The sequence below is a fragment of the Theropithecus gelada genome, chromosome 14 (genome assembly GCF_003255815.1).
Source record: "Theropithecus gelada isolate Dixy chromosome 14, Tgel_1.0, whole genome shotgun sequence".
Classification (NCBI taxonomy): Eukaryota; Metazoa; Chordata; class Mammalia; order Primates; family Cercopithecidae; genus Theropithecus; species Theropithecus gelada.
In genome coordinates, this window is record NC_037682.1 from 7,287,762 (window position 1) to 7,299,952 (window position 12,191).

The 12,191-nt window shown below is 58.6% G+C and overlaps 1 protein-coding gene across 2 annotated transcripts; it reads left to right on the top strand.

The window, feature by feature from the left end:
- Positions 1 to 399: 399 nt before the first annotated feature.
- On the top strand, positions 400 to 10,850 carry CLCF1 (cardiotrophin like cytokine factor 1). 2 transcript variants are annotated; one of them, XM_025357988.1, is made up of 3 exons: positions 400 to 989; positions 7,373 to 7,539; positions 9,376 to 10,850. In XM_025357988.1, the coding sequence occupies exons 2-3, from the start codon at positions 7,387 to 7,389 to the stop codon at positions 9,868 to 9,870; spliced, it is 648 nt and encodes a 215-aa protein (XP_025213773.1). In that variant the 5' UTR covers positions 400 to 989; positions 7,373 to 7,386; the 3' UTR covers positions 9,871 to 10,850. The 2 variants fall into 2 exon arrangements, with proteins under 2 accessions (XP_025213773.1, XP_025213772.1); XM_025357987.1 differs by lacking the exon at positions 400 to 989 and adding an exon at positions 1,295 to 1,517.
- Positions 10,851 to 12,191: the final 1,341 nt, after the last annotated feature.

Below are 12,191 nucleotides of genomic sequence, written 5' to 3' on the forward strand. Positions count from 1 at the left end.
GGGGACAAATCTCGGATGCCACTCCAGGCAGAGGCATCACCTTCCAGGTCTGGCCCACCACTGGCCTCTCCCACTTTGAAACAATAAATAAACAACAACAAAAGCAACTTATTACCCAGTGATTTAATTGGTGGTGTGGTTATAGGGCACCCAAGCCTTGGGGACCACATGACTGTCCCCCAGGAAAATCATGAAGCAGGGCAGTCCCCAGCCCTGGGTGAGAGCTGCCTTCACTGAGCATGTTCTCCCTGGCACCCTTGGAGAGGGAGGAGCGGACCCCTCTGGGAGGGTCCAGGCATACCCCCAGGTATCCTGCCCAGCAAGTCCCAACCCAGGCCTGCGGGAAGGAGGGGGAGCCCTCACTGCCAAGCCACCCCCACCTCACCACCGGAAAAACCAACAACCCGAAACCCCAAAGGAAGGAGATTGCCAGGCGTCTTCATGGGGAAGCATTTCACAAATGGGGACGCTCAGGCGGTCCATCGCCTTGAATCGGAGCATTCCCGCTGAGTCACCCAAGAAGCCTGTGGTGTTGAAACTGGTCCGGTGCCTCGTGCTGATTAATGAATTACAAATCCCCCACCCATGTGCATTCTCCCTGGTCACTGGAGGAAGAATGAAGAACCTTGTGAACTTGAGGGAAAAAGTCCCGCCAAGTGGCCTCTTCTCGCCTCTGGGCCGGGCAGTGGGCCTGTGGTGCCCTCTTCCTCCCCCGCAGGGGGCATTGTGAGCTGGTTAGTCACCTGCCCCAGCCCCAGCGCCTCGCTTAGCTCTAGCTTTTGGAAATGGGACAAGCGGCGGGACAATAGGCAAGGGGGGCGGTCAGCCCAGACAAAGGGCAGCAGGAAAAACACCATCACTTGCTCCCAGGCCAGCTTGCTGGCATTTGGGAGAATGTGTCATTGCATTTACTCAAGGGGGAGGAGGAGGGAAGGTTAGAGATGAGGAGGCAGAGGTAGGGTGGGAGCAGGGACCCCGCACAGGCAGAGGTAGGGTGGGAGCTGGGACCCCGCACCGGGCAGGGGGCAGGGGGTGGTGTCCCCAGGCCAACGCCAGGGGAGAAGCCCACCCGAAGTCGGCGCTGTCCACCGGCTCCCGGGAGTCCTCAGACGGACTGATGGCCTCCCCGCCCCCTCCCCCAGGAGGCCCAGGGTGGTACCGCCACAGCCTCGCCTCACCTCACCCCCCCTCGGTGCTGTGGGAGGGAGAGGGAGCCCCAGAAGCCCTCCCTTCCCTCCTCCCCCCTCCTACCCCCACCCCGGGGAGGGCCGCTACAATTTGTGGTTACAGCTTTACACGTCAGAAAAAAAAAAAAGTTTGCAGAATGTCCCACACCGAAAAAAAAAAAAAAAAAAAAAAAAAACCCGAAACCGAGCGAAAAAAACCTGCGAGTGGGCCTGGCGGATGGGATTATTAAAGCTTCGCCGGAGCCGCGGCTCGCCCTCCCACTCCGCCAGCCTCCGGGAGAGGAGCCGCACCCGGCCGGCCTGGCCCCAGCCCCATGGACCTCCGAGCAGGTAGGAGCCAGGCGGCCGAGGCCCCGGCCCCCGCCCCGCCGAGCAGCCACGAGATCCGGTTCCCGTCCTGCCTTGACCCCCGGGAGCCCCGCGCCGGGGCCGGGCCACAGAGCTGGGCTCCAGCCCGGGGAGGCACGGCTGGGCGCCCTCGAGAGGGGCCAGGCGGGGACGCGGCATTCCTGGAGTCCGCACGGCGGGGCCAGGAGATAGCCGGGAGCGGCGGGGAGCCCGGACGATAGCAGACCTGGGGAGGCGGCAACCTGGAGCCCCAGCCCCAGAGCCCCGCGCACAAGTTGGGGCCAGGGAGTCCGAGGCGGGAGCGAGGCTGCGGGTGGGAGGAGGGGCTGGGAGAAGAAGAGGGAGGGAGGCCGAGGAAGCCCGAGGCCGGGCGGCGGGAGGCGAGGGGAGGCCGACACCTCGGGCCGCGCCGCTCTCCCTCCCCGGCCCGCCGGGAGGGGTAGGAGGGCGGGCGGGAGGAAGGGCGGGCGGCGGAGAGGAGGGCGGAGGGCAGCGCCGAGCCTGGCTGGGCCGGGCCGGACCGGACAGGCCGAGCCGCGCCGCGGGACTCGCGGCTTCCTAGCTGCGCGCCGCGCGGCCGGAACCCTCCATGGTGCCCACGGCCGGGGAGCCGGCGGCAGGTAGGGGCGGCGGGCGGCGGCCGCGAGTCCCCCGGGCCACCGTGGCCTGGGAGTGATTATTGTTGGGCGGGGGGCGGGCGCAGCCGGGCCGGACCCGGCAGGAAAAAGTCTGTCACCGGCCAGGGAGCGGCGGGAGCAGCCGCTCAGCCCGGGCAGGAGGGGAGTTGACGCGCGGGAAAGGGCAGCGCCGGACAGAGCCCGGAGCCGGGTGCCCCGGACCCCGCCCCCGCCCCCGCCGCCTGGAAGGAGCGACCGGGCGGGAGCGGGAGGGGGCGGGGCCGGGGGCGCCGGGGCCACACAGAGGGAAGGCGCAGCGCCGGGAGGGGTCCCGGAGCGAGAGGTCACCGCCGGGAGGGAGGGCCAGCTGGCGACCGCCGCCGTGCAGCTTTCCGGCCGAGCCCCTCGAAGGAAACCTTCGAAGGAGTCCCCGGGGCTCGCCAGAGTCCTCTCATGCTTGGTCTCCCCACCCGCTTTCCTTTGCACAACTCCGCGCAGGGCTGCTGGAGCCCTCCCTACAGACCCCCGTCAATCCCAGAGGACCTCTGTTCCCCCAGGTCCCAGCCTGGCCCTCCCCCCGGGGTGTGAGGGGCTGCAAGGAGAGGGGGGGAGACGGGCGGGTGCAGGCTAAGCCCTGGAGAGAGGCTGGGGGTGGGGGGCACTGGGCACACTGCTCTGCCGGGTCCTCCTTCTCTGACCCTGATCCAGGGACACCTCTGTGCTTTCACTGCCCCCAACTGACCTCCGCTACCGCTCGGGAGCACACGTTGCCCCTCACACCGGACAGGACGGGAGTACATATTCCCCTAACAGACCAGACGCACTCCAGCCAGCTCAAACACCCTCACTACCCTGGAGCCACACACTCCACCAGGGGAGGAAGCAGAGATGGCAGTTGTCACCCAGCAGCCCCAGAAGTGACACTGCTGATGGGTGCAATGGCTCCCTGTCCCCTTCATTCACAGTCCCACACTCTTGTCCGTCACACTTCTGCGTGCCACCCCTGCACACCAGCCACTGGCTGACACTTCACATTCCTCCCCACGTCCCACCTCTTGTGCACACCTGGCTCCTGCACTCTCCCCCAGCCCCTCCCGCACCCCTCTTGATAACAACACCCTTTCTAACTCACCCACCACTGCCCTGGACTCCTCCTTCACTGCTCCCCCTGCCTCTGGCTCTCAGTGGGCTGCTGGGCTACCCCCTGGCTCCTCACTGGCCTCCCTGAGCACACCCAGGGCCCTCTTGCGGCACAATCAGGAACCCTCTCGCTCCAGCCAAAGCCCAACTCCTGTCTCGCTTGCTTGGTTACTGACTTCATAAGGCAGGGGGGCTGGCCCACCCTCAGCTTCTTCCCCTGGGCCTCAGTGACTTCTGTCATTTAGGCTGGAAGAGAAGGGCAGGAAGGGGGATGCTGGAGAGGAGAGGAGAGATGAAGCCCTGCATGTTTCCTCTGGGAGGAACTGAGCATGCATAGTGTGACCTCTCTGTGCAAGCCCACAGTCACCAAAGGGGTTGGTGGCAAAACTAGGTCTCCCAATTCCCAGGCCCATGTGTCCCCACTCACCAAGCCACTTCTCAGTGGCCTGGGGGAAAGGGAACCAAGGAAAAGGCAGAAGGGAGGGAAGTAAGAGAGGGGAAGGCAGCAGACCACAGGGTAGAAGGATGATGGGTTTCTGTGGGCCTTTGCCTGTGAAGGCAGGTCAGGACACGCCCCTAGGGCAGTTTCCTACCGTCACAATGCCTGGACCTCACCTACTCCATCCCTCACCCACTCCTCACCTATTCCGCCTAACCCACTCCATCCCTCAATTCCTCTCAACAGACCCCTCCAACCGCAGCAGCCAGCGCTGGTCCTGGTCTGGCCTTTCCTCCTGGCTCCCATATTCAGTCCAGCCTGAGGCCACTATGCCCCACCTCTGGAGCTCTGCAGTGCCTCCCTGGCTACAACATTTAGGGCTCACAGTTCTTAGCCTAGCTCTTATAGTCCCAGGTGCAAAGACTCCCGTTGACTTGTCCTACCACCCTAACCACCCAGGTACATCTGCACGACTGAACCCTCACCCTCACTGGGAAAGCTCAGCCCGGGGGCGTCCAGGCCAGGGACTGAGGGGCAGCTGGCTAAAGTGGCTAAAGACGTGCACACGGGTGCGCCTGCCTGTGCAGCTGTCTGGGTGGCCGGTCACTTCCTTGGGCTGAGAGAGTGTGTGTGTGTGTGTGTTCATGAGGAGGGCCTTGGTTCCCAGGGCCCAGGGATCTGGATGGAATTAGGGGCTGGCTGGGTGGGGGCCAGGATAGGGGGTGGGGGGCTGCTGCAGGAAACGTGAGCTGCACTCATTAGCTCCTCACGTGCTCAGCCAGATTTATAAACACACAGAGAAGACGGGATGTAAACAATCAGTGGGCAGCAGCCAGAGGCAGAGCTGAGGCGGGGGCCGGGCTGGGGGCCAGGACTGGTGGGGAGGGGGAGAGGGGGACCCAGGACACAGCCCCAGTGGTCAGGGTCCACCTGCACACCATGAGCCTAAGGGAGGATGGATGAGGGCTCCAGGAAGCCCACCATGCACTCTCCTCAGGAGGCAGGCGAGCTGTGCTGGGTTCCTGAGCTCACAACTACACCACAAGTGTTCACCCCACACTGCTTTCCTCCTGCTGCCTGAGACACGGGCATGGGCACGGCTTGCCCAGAGTGAAAGCTGTCATAGCAGGGGCAGAGCCCTGTCCTTCTACCCCCCTTTCTCCTCTCCTAACCTCTTCTCCCTCTGGATTCCTGAGAGCCCTTCCCTCTTTCTAGTTCTCTCTGTGGGCCGTCGGATCCTTCTGTTCTCCCCTGCCCCCCCCCCCCCCCCCCCGCCTGCAACGACAGTTACCTCAGAACTGAAATATTCCTGGAAACACCGGCCTCGTCTGGTTAATTTCATGAGCCGTTTTTTCTGCCCAGATGACTTAGTTCTTGTCTATCCAAAGGCTTCTCCCCCTGCTGTCCCTGTGTAGGGAGCTGATCTCCCCTAGGGATGTCCCACAGGGCTCAGAATGGGAGAGGGATAAGTCCCGAGCTGGGTTCCTGACTATACCTCTTGGCCGTGACATAGGCAGAACCTAGAACTCCAGTCAACATGTGGGTAAAGAGGGACGCCTAGCTCCCAGCTCCTGCTTCAGTTGGGACCCTCAGCCTTGCCGCTAACTTTGAATGAAGCCAGACTCGATGCTGAAAGCAACCTCAAGGCTGGGAGGGCCGCTGCCCAATTCAGCAGGTCTCCAATCTCCAAAACTAATTCTACTCTGTACCCATAGGATCCTAGAGGTGACTGCCAGATCCCCAGGCTTGGAGTTGTGTTGGAATGTGAGGAACAGGGAGGAGAAAGGAACTGAGTCAGGCAAGAGCTGGGGATAGAAAGGAAGAGTGAGGAAAGCAGCATCCAGGAGGAAGCCACAGGCTCAGAGGGCACAGGAAAGGGGGAGCCAGTCTCCCTAGGGAGCAGTTGAGTGCCTGACCCTACTCTCTGTCCTAAAATACATGTGTGTACACACACTCACACTTGCCTCAAACCAAGACCCTGTGACTGGTGGTACCCCACCCCCATGCTCCCTCAGTAAAGCTGGCCAGCCACACATCTGAAAGAGTCCATACTGACCAGGGGGCCACTGCCAAAGTCCTCACTGACCCCTGTCCTCCATAAGAGATGTTTTATACAAATGGAGTCTTGCATCCTTCCTAGTTAGTAGCCCTCTCCAAAACTGCCCCAGCGCTGTGATTAAACCTAACCTAGTCTTCATTCTTTCTTCAAATCCCATTCTAACCATGGGCAAAGTGTTATATCTATTTAAGTTATTTCTACCTATCAAAGCAACCTATGTCATTATAGAAAAATCTGAGAGTATAAAATATGAACTATAGGAGCGGTGGGAAGGTGGCAGCAAAAAAAAAAAAAAAAAAAAAAAGGAAAAAAAAAAAATAAAGGAAAGAAACCACTCGTGACCTCACACCTATTCAAGCTGAAAACCCAAACTAGCCCTGCTCTTCATGACATAAGCAGCGCCCCATCTGGTATCTAAACCGACCAAGAGACAGCCCTCCAGCTCACCTTCTGCCTGCCCAGACCTCACCACATCCCCTGCTGGACTCAAACCTCAACCACACTAAATCAACCAAATCCCAAGTCTAAACTAATCTGAAACTTTTAAAGTAACCCAGTCCTTAAATCTAACCTAGCCCAATGCCAATTATATCTATCCTAGCCAAACCCTAACTGCCTTTGCCAGTCCAAAGTGTCCACTCAATCCTCACCTTGGTCCTCACTTAAAATCCCAGAAAAGCGTATTTCCCCACTATCCATGTCACTCTTTACAGCACCCAACCCTGGCCTCTGGACTCCTGGTATCCTGGGATGTCCAAACTCTGCAGTGCCATCAGCCAACAAGCCCGACTCGTCAAATGCACCTCTCTCCCTTCCTGTCCCCACCCTCGCAGGCTGATGGAAAGGGCTCATTGAAGTCCAACTTTTCCCCACCTAACACCAAGAATGGTGTGAACCTCCACACTGCCACCATTCCCTGAGAGTGAGCACTAAATCTTCAATCTAACCCCACCCTATGCTTCCCACACTCAGGAATCACATCCTAGAATATACCCAAAACTAGCCCCATAAGGCAGCCCGACCCTGGTGGTCTAACCCTATACCTTGCCTCTTATGGACGACTGTGTTCTTGGCGGCTGCCTCTCTCCTGCTTCCTCCCTTGGGGCTGACTGCTCAGCCTGCCAGCTCTGACATATGCTATCTCCCACCCTGTGACTCCCCTCAAGCTGCAGTGGGACTGGGAGACTGGCAGGAAGCTATGGTACAACTGGAACACAGGCAGGTCGACCTGTAGTCCCTAGGCCTGGCCCTGTCCCTCCATGTACACACACATATATGTTGGCACACACACAGTGGCACACATGCCAAAGACTCTCTCAGCTGACACACAGATACACTCTCAAGTATCTACTGATAGACACTTAGGCGTGCCAAGTCCTCATCCTCAAACACACACACGCCTCTCTTTCTCTCCCCTCTCGCCAGGGGTGTTTTCCCTCCTCCATCCCCTCTGCCTCCCATCTGGTGTCCCACCCTCACCCACCTTCCAGCCCAAGGTGGGGACAGACACCTGAGGGGCTGCCAGATGCTTCCCCGTGTGGGCCTGGGCCGCACTCATGCTTCTCGTCCATCCTGCCCACAGGGGACTCGTGGGGGATGTTAGCGTGCCTGTGCACGGTGCTCTGGCACCTCCCTGCAGTGCCAGCTCTCAATCGCACAGGGGACCCAGGGCCTGGCCCCTCCATCCAGAAAACCTATGACCTCACCCGCTACCTGGAGCACCAACTCCGCAGCTTGGCTGGGACCTATGTGAGTATCCAGAGTAGGAGTCTGGGAGTTGGGGAGGAGTGAGGAGTTGGGGGAAGACAGTCCTAACCGTGGAGGGTCCTGGTAAATGATGGGGTGAGGAGGGGCTCTTTGGCTCCCACCAGTCCCCCTGTCTGGCTTATCTACTGCCCTTCCCTCTTAGGTGGCCCCCCCACCTCCCCATCCCTCGCCTCAGGACTAGGCATGTGGGCAGGCCTCGCACCCGCCTTGGCCCATTGCCCCACTGGCTGCCAGCCCAGCCGCCCGCCTCCCCCTGGGGGCCGGGGAAGTCTCCTCTGTTTACACCGTGTTGTGGTGTCTCTTGCGCGGGCGGGGTTGGGTGGGGATGGAGGGGCCCCACCTCCCATGCCTGCGTTCCAGCTCGCCTCTACCCCCAGACCTGGGGCCCTGCTGCTCTGGACCCAGGGGCCTCCCTTCCGTCTGCCTCTCCCATTCTAGCTGGGCCTCCTACGGGGGTCATGGGGGAAGGGGACTGTAGGGAACCCAGGCAGTAGTGGCAGGGGGTTTAGGGTGTGGATGGAGGTGATGCTATAAGGATTTGGGGGTGGTCCAGAGGTGTTCAGAGAGCCCAGGAGAGAAGGAAGGAGGGTCAGAGGAGCCGAGGACCATGGGGAACCGGCCCCCTCTTCCCGTGTTCCTCTTCCACATCCCAGACTCTACTCTGGAGCCAGGGAAAGAAAAGGGAGGAGGGTGGCGGGGGAGCTGGCTCCAGCCCCAGGATACACCGAGGAAATTAGTTTGTCTCTGTGCTTGTCAGCGTGTGAACCTCCCCCTGGGCCCTTGCCTATCCCAGGCCTCTCCCCTTGCTTCTCCCTTCTTTCCCAGTTACACATCGCCCTCATCCCTTTCCCTGGGCCCCAGCCGCTCCCCCGAGGGTTGGCAAGGGCTCTGCCTTCTTCCCTATACCATGCTGTCTTCCATAGCCTTCCTCCTGTCCTACTCATGAGACTGCCTCCATTTCTTCCTTCTGCAGCCTAGCTCCTTTCAACTGAACCCTTCCTTCGGAGTGTTAGTGAGTACCCGTCTCTCCCCAGCCCCTCAGCTGGTGGGCCCGGGTGTGTCAGTGGCAAATGGGACTCTAGTGCCAATGGGCCCCTCTCATCTCTCTCTTGTTCCTTGTGCAGAAAACCTTTGCTTCATTCCACTGCCCCCTCTAGTTCCCGACCCTTTTTCTCTCCTGGCTTTCTCTGCCAAATTTCTCGAAGGAGTGGTCTACACCCTCTGCCTCCACTTCCTCTCCACCCACTCACTTCTTAACCCCCTGCAATCTGGCTTCCAGGCCCCAGCAGTGGTTCTCTCCAAGGTCATCAGGCACCTCCTTGCCAAGCCCGACAGTGTTTTGAAGGCTCATTCTCCTTGCTGTCTGTTTTGCAGCCACACTGCTGAGCACTGCTGCCTTCTCGAACTCTTCCTTGGCCTCTGCACTCTCCCGGGCCACCTTCTACCTCTCCAGCCTCGCCCCCTGGCTCCTCCAGGCTCCTCTTCTTCTCTGTCCTGCCCCCACAGCGGGCACTTTCCCAAGGTTTGCCCACCAAGCCAATCAGCACGTCCTTCCTGAGCGTCTTCTGCGTCTCCTCCTCCTCTTTCTACGCCTCTCCATTGGAGAGCTCATCACCGCCACTGCTTCAGCTGTCATCTGCATACAAATGATATCCTTATTGGAGAAACTCAGGGAGGCCATGAACAGAGAAGCCTAGCATGGAGACAGGGCCAGTGTCAGGGGACACAAAAAATAGAAACTTTGGGAGCAGGTATCTCCTCGGTGATGAGACAGCTGCTCTGCCCTCCTCCTTCCCCATCACCCTCTCCTTTTCACAGCTGAACTACCTGGGCCCTCCTTTCAACGAGCCTGACTTCAACCCTCCCCGCCTGGGGGCAGAGACTCTGCCCAGGGCCACTGTTAACTTGGAGGTGTGGCAAAGCCTCAATGACAAACTGCGGCTGACCCAAAACTATGAGGCTTACAGTCACCTTCTGTGTTACTTGCGTGGCCTCAACCGTCAGGCTGCCACTGCTGAGCTGCGCCGCAGCCTGGCCCACTTCTGCACCAGCCTCCAGGGCCTGCTGGGCAGCATTGCAGGCGTCATGGCAGCTCTGGGCTACCCACTGCCCCAGCCGCTGCCTGGGACTGAACCCACTTGGACTCCTGGCCCTGCCCACAGTGACTTCCTCCAAAAGATGGATGACTTCTGGCTGCTGAAGGAGCTGCAGACCTGGCTGTGGCGCTCGGCCAAGGACTTCAACCGGCTCAAGAAGAAGATGCAGCCTCCAGCAGCTGCAGTCACCCTGCACCTGGGGGCTCACGGCTTCTGACTTCTGACCTTTGCCGCCTCCTCTTCGCTCCCCCTTCAAACCCTGCACCCACTTTGGGAGAGCCAGCCCTGTATGCCAACACCTGCTGAGCCAGGAGACAGAAGCTGTGAGCTTCTGGCCCTCTCCTGGACCGGCTGGGCGTGTGATGTGATCAGCCTTGTCTCCTCCCCACCTCCCAAAGGTCTACTGAGCTGGGGAGGAGGTGCAATAGGCCCTGTCCTGTCCTGTTTCTACAGGAAGTCATGCTCGAGGGAGTCTGAAGTGGTTCAAGTTGGTGCAGAGGCTCTCATGGCCTCCTGCTTCTTGCCTACCACTTGGCCAATGCCCACCCAGCCCCTCAGGTGGCACACCTGGAAGGCAGGAGTTGAGGGGCCACCACCACACATGACTTTCTGGGGTGAAGCCCTTTGGCTGCCCCACTCTCCTTGAATGGGTGTTGCTCCCTTACCCCCAAATCACTCTATACATCCAATTCAGGAAACAAACATGGTGGCAATTCTACACAAAAAGAGATAAGATTAACAGTGCAGGGGTGGGGTCTGCATTGGAGGTTCCCTATAAACCAGAAGAGAAAATACTGAAAGCAGAGGGGCAGGGACAGACCACAACAGACCCAGGAGTCTCCAAAGCACAGAGTGGCAAACAAAAGCCAAGCTGAGCATCAGGACCTTGCCTCGAATTGTCTTCCAGCTTTACAATGCCTCCTCTCTGCCCCCTTTCCCAGGGTATCTGTGGGTTGCCCAGGCTGGGGAGGGCAACCATAGCCACACCACAGGATTTCCTGAAAGTTTACATTGCAGTAGCATTTTGGGGTGTGGGGTGGCAGCTCCCCCAGGCCCTGCCCCCCCAGCCCCACCCACTCATGACTCTAAGTGTGTTGTATTAATATTTATTTATTTGGAGATGTTATTTATTAGATGATATTTATTGCAGAATTTCTATTCTTGTATTAACAAATAAAATGCTTGCCCCAGAACTTAGTCTCTTTGCCCAGCCTCACCCCTCCTGGTGCTCATCAGACTCTCTTGCCGCCCTGGCTCCCACTCCCTGCTTGCCTCTGGTGAAGCTGCACAGAGCTCTGGGAAGAGGCGCTCTTCCTCCCCGCACTGGGGTGATGGGCGCACCTCAGACTTGTCCACTCCTGCTCCCACCACCAACTCCTTGATCCCTCAGTCCTCCCACACAGCTTCTGTCTACTCCAGGTTTCCCTCACCCAGCCTTTGCTCAGTCTTCCTCACCTTTCTGGGATTCATTGGGTTTTTTTTTTTGTTTTGTTTTGCTTTTTTTTTTTTTTTTTTTTTTTGAGACGGAGTCTCGTTCTGTCGCCCAGGCTAAAGTGCAGTGGCACACTCTCTGCTCACTGCAAGCTCTGCCTCCCAGGTTCATGCCATTCTCCTGCCTCAGCCTCCCGAGTAGCTGTGACTACAGGCGCCTGCCACCACGCCTGGCTAAGTAGAGACAGAGTTTCACCGTGTTAGCCAGGATGGTCTCGATCTCCTAACCTCGTGATCCGCCCGCCTCGGCCTCCCAAAGTGCTGGGATTACAGGCGTGAGCCACCGCGCCCGGCCTCAGTTTTTCTTTGAGAGTCTCACTCTGTTGTCCAGGCTGCAGTGCAGTGGCATGATCTTGGCTCACTGCAACCTCCGCCTCCTGGGTTCAAGTGATTCTTGAGTTGCTGGGATTACAGGGGTGCGCCACCATGCCAGGATTTTTTTTTTTTTTTTTTTTTTTTTTTTTTAGTAGAGACGGGGTTTCACCATGTTGGCCATGCTGGTCTCGAATCCCTGACCTCAGGTGATCTACCTGCCTCAGCTTCCCAAAGTGCTGGGATTACAGGTGTGAGCCACTCACCCAGCCAACCTTACCTTCCTGGATTGCATTAACGGTATCAAAGGTCTGTCTTCCCACCTTGAATTTCTATTTCTGCCCTCTGGCCCAGCCTCCTTGTGATGAGTAAAGCTATTCATCTGCCTCTCTGGTGCTCTACCCTGAGCAGTCAGCCCCTGGGCTTCACTACCCAGCTTCCCCAGGACTCCTGCCTGTCTCTGTCCACTGGGGCTTCAGGAGCAGTGACCCTCACTTCAACACCCTTCCTCTCTTTAGGAGGGAAACAGACTGTGACCAAGTCACAGTCCTTAGCTGTAACTCCACTCCTTTCTCTCCAGTGTAAGACAGCATATTCCAGAAAAGAAAAACTCAGATTGTGAGAGAATGGGATAGGTGCTATTCAAAGGATGCCCTAAGCTCAAACCTCAGACTCATAACCTATGAGTGACCAGTTTCCCAGTCAGTAAAGCGGGGATAATTAAACGCCCTTCTA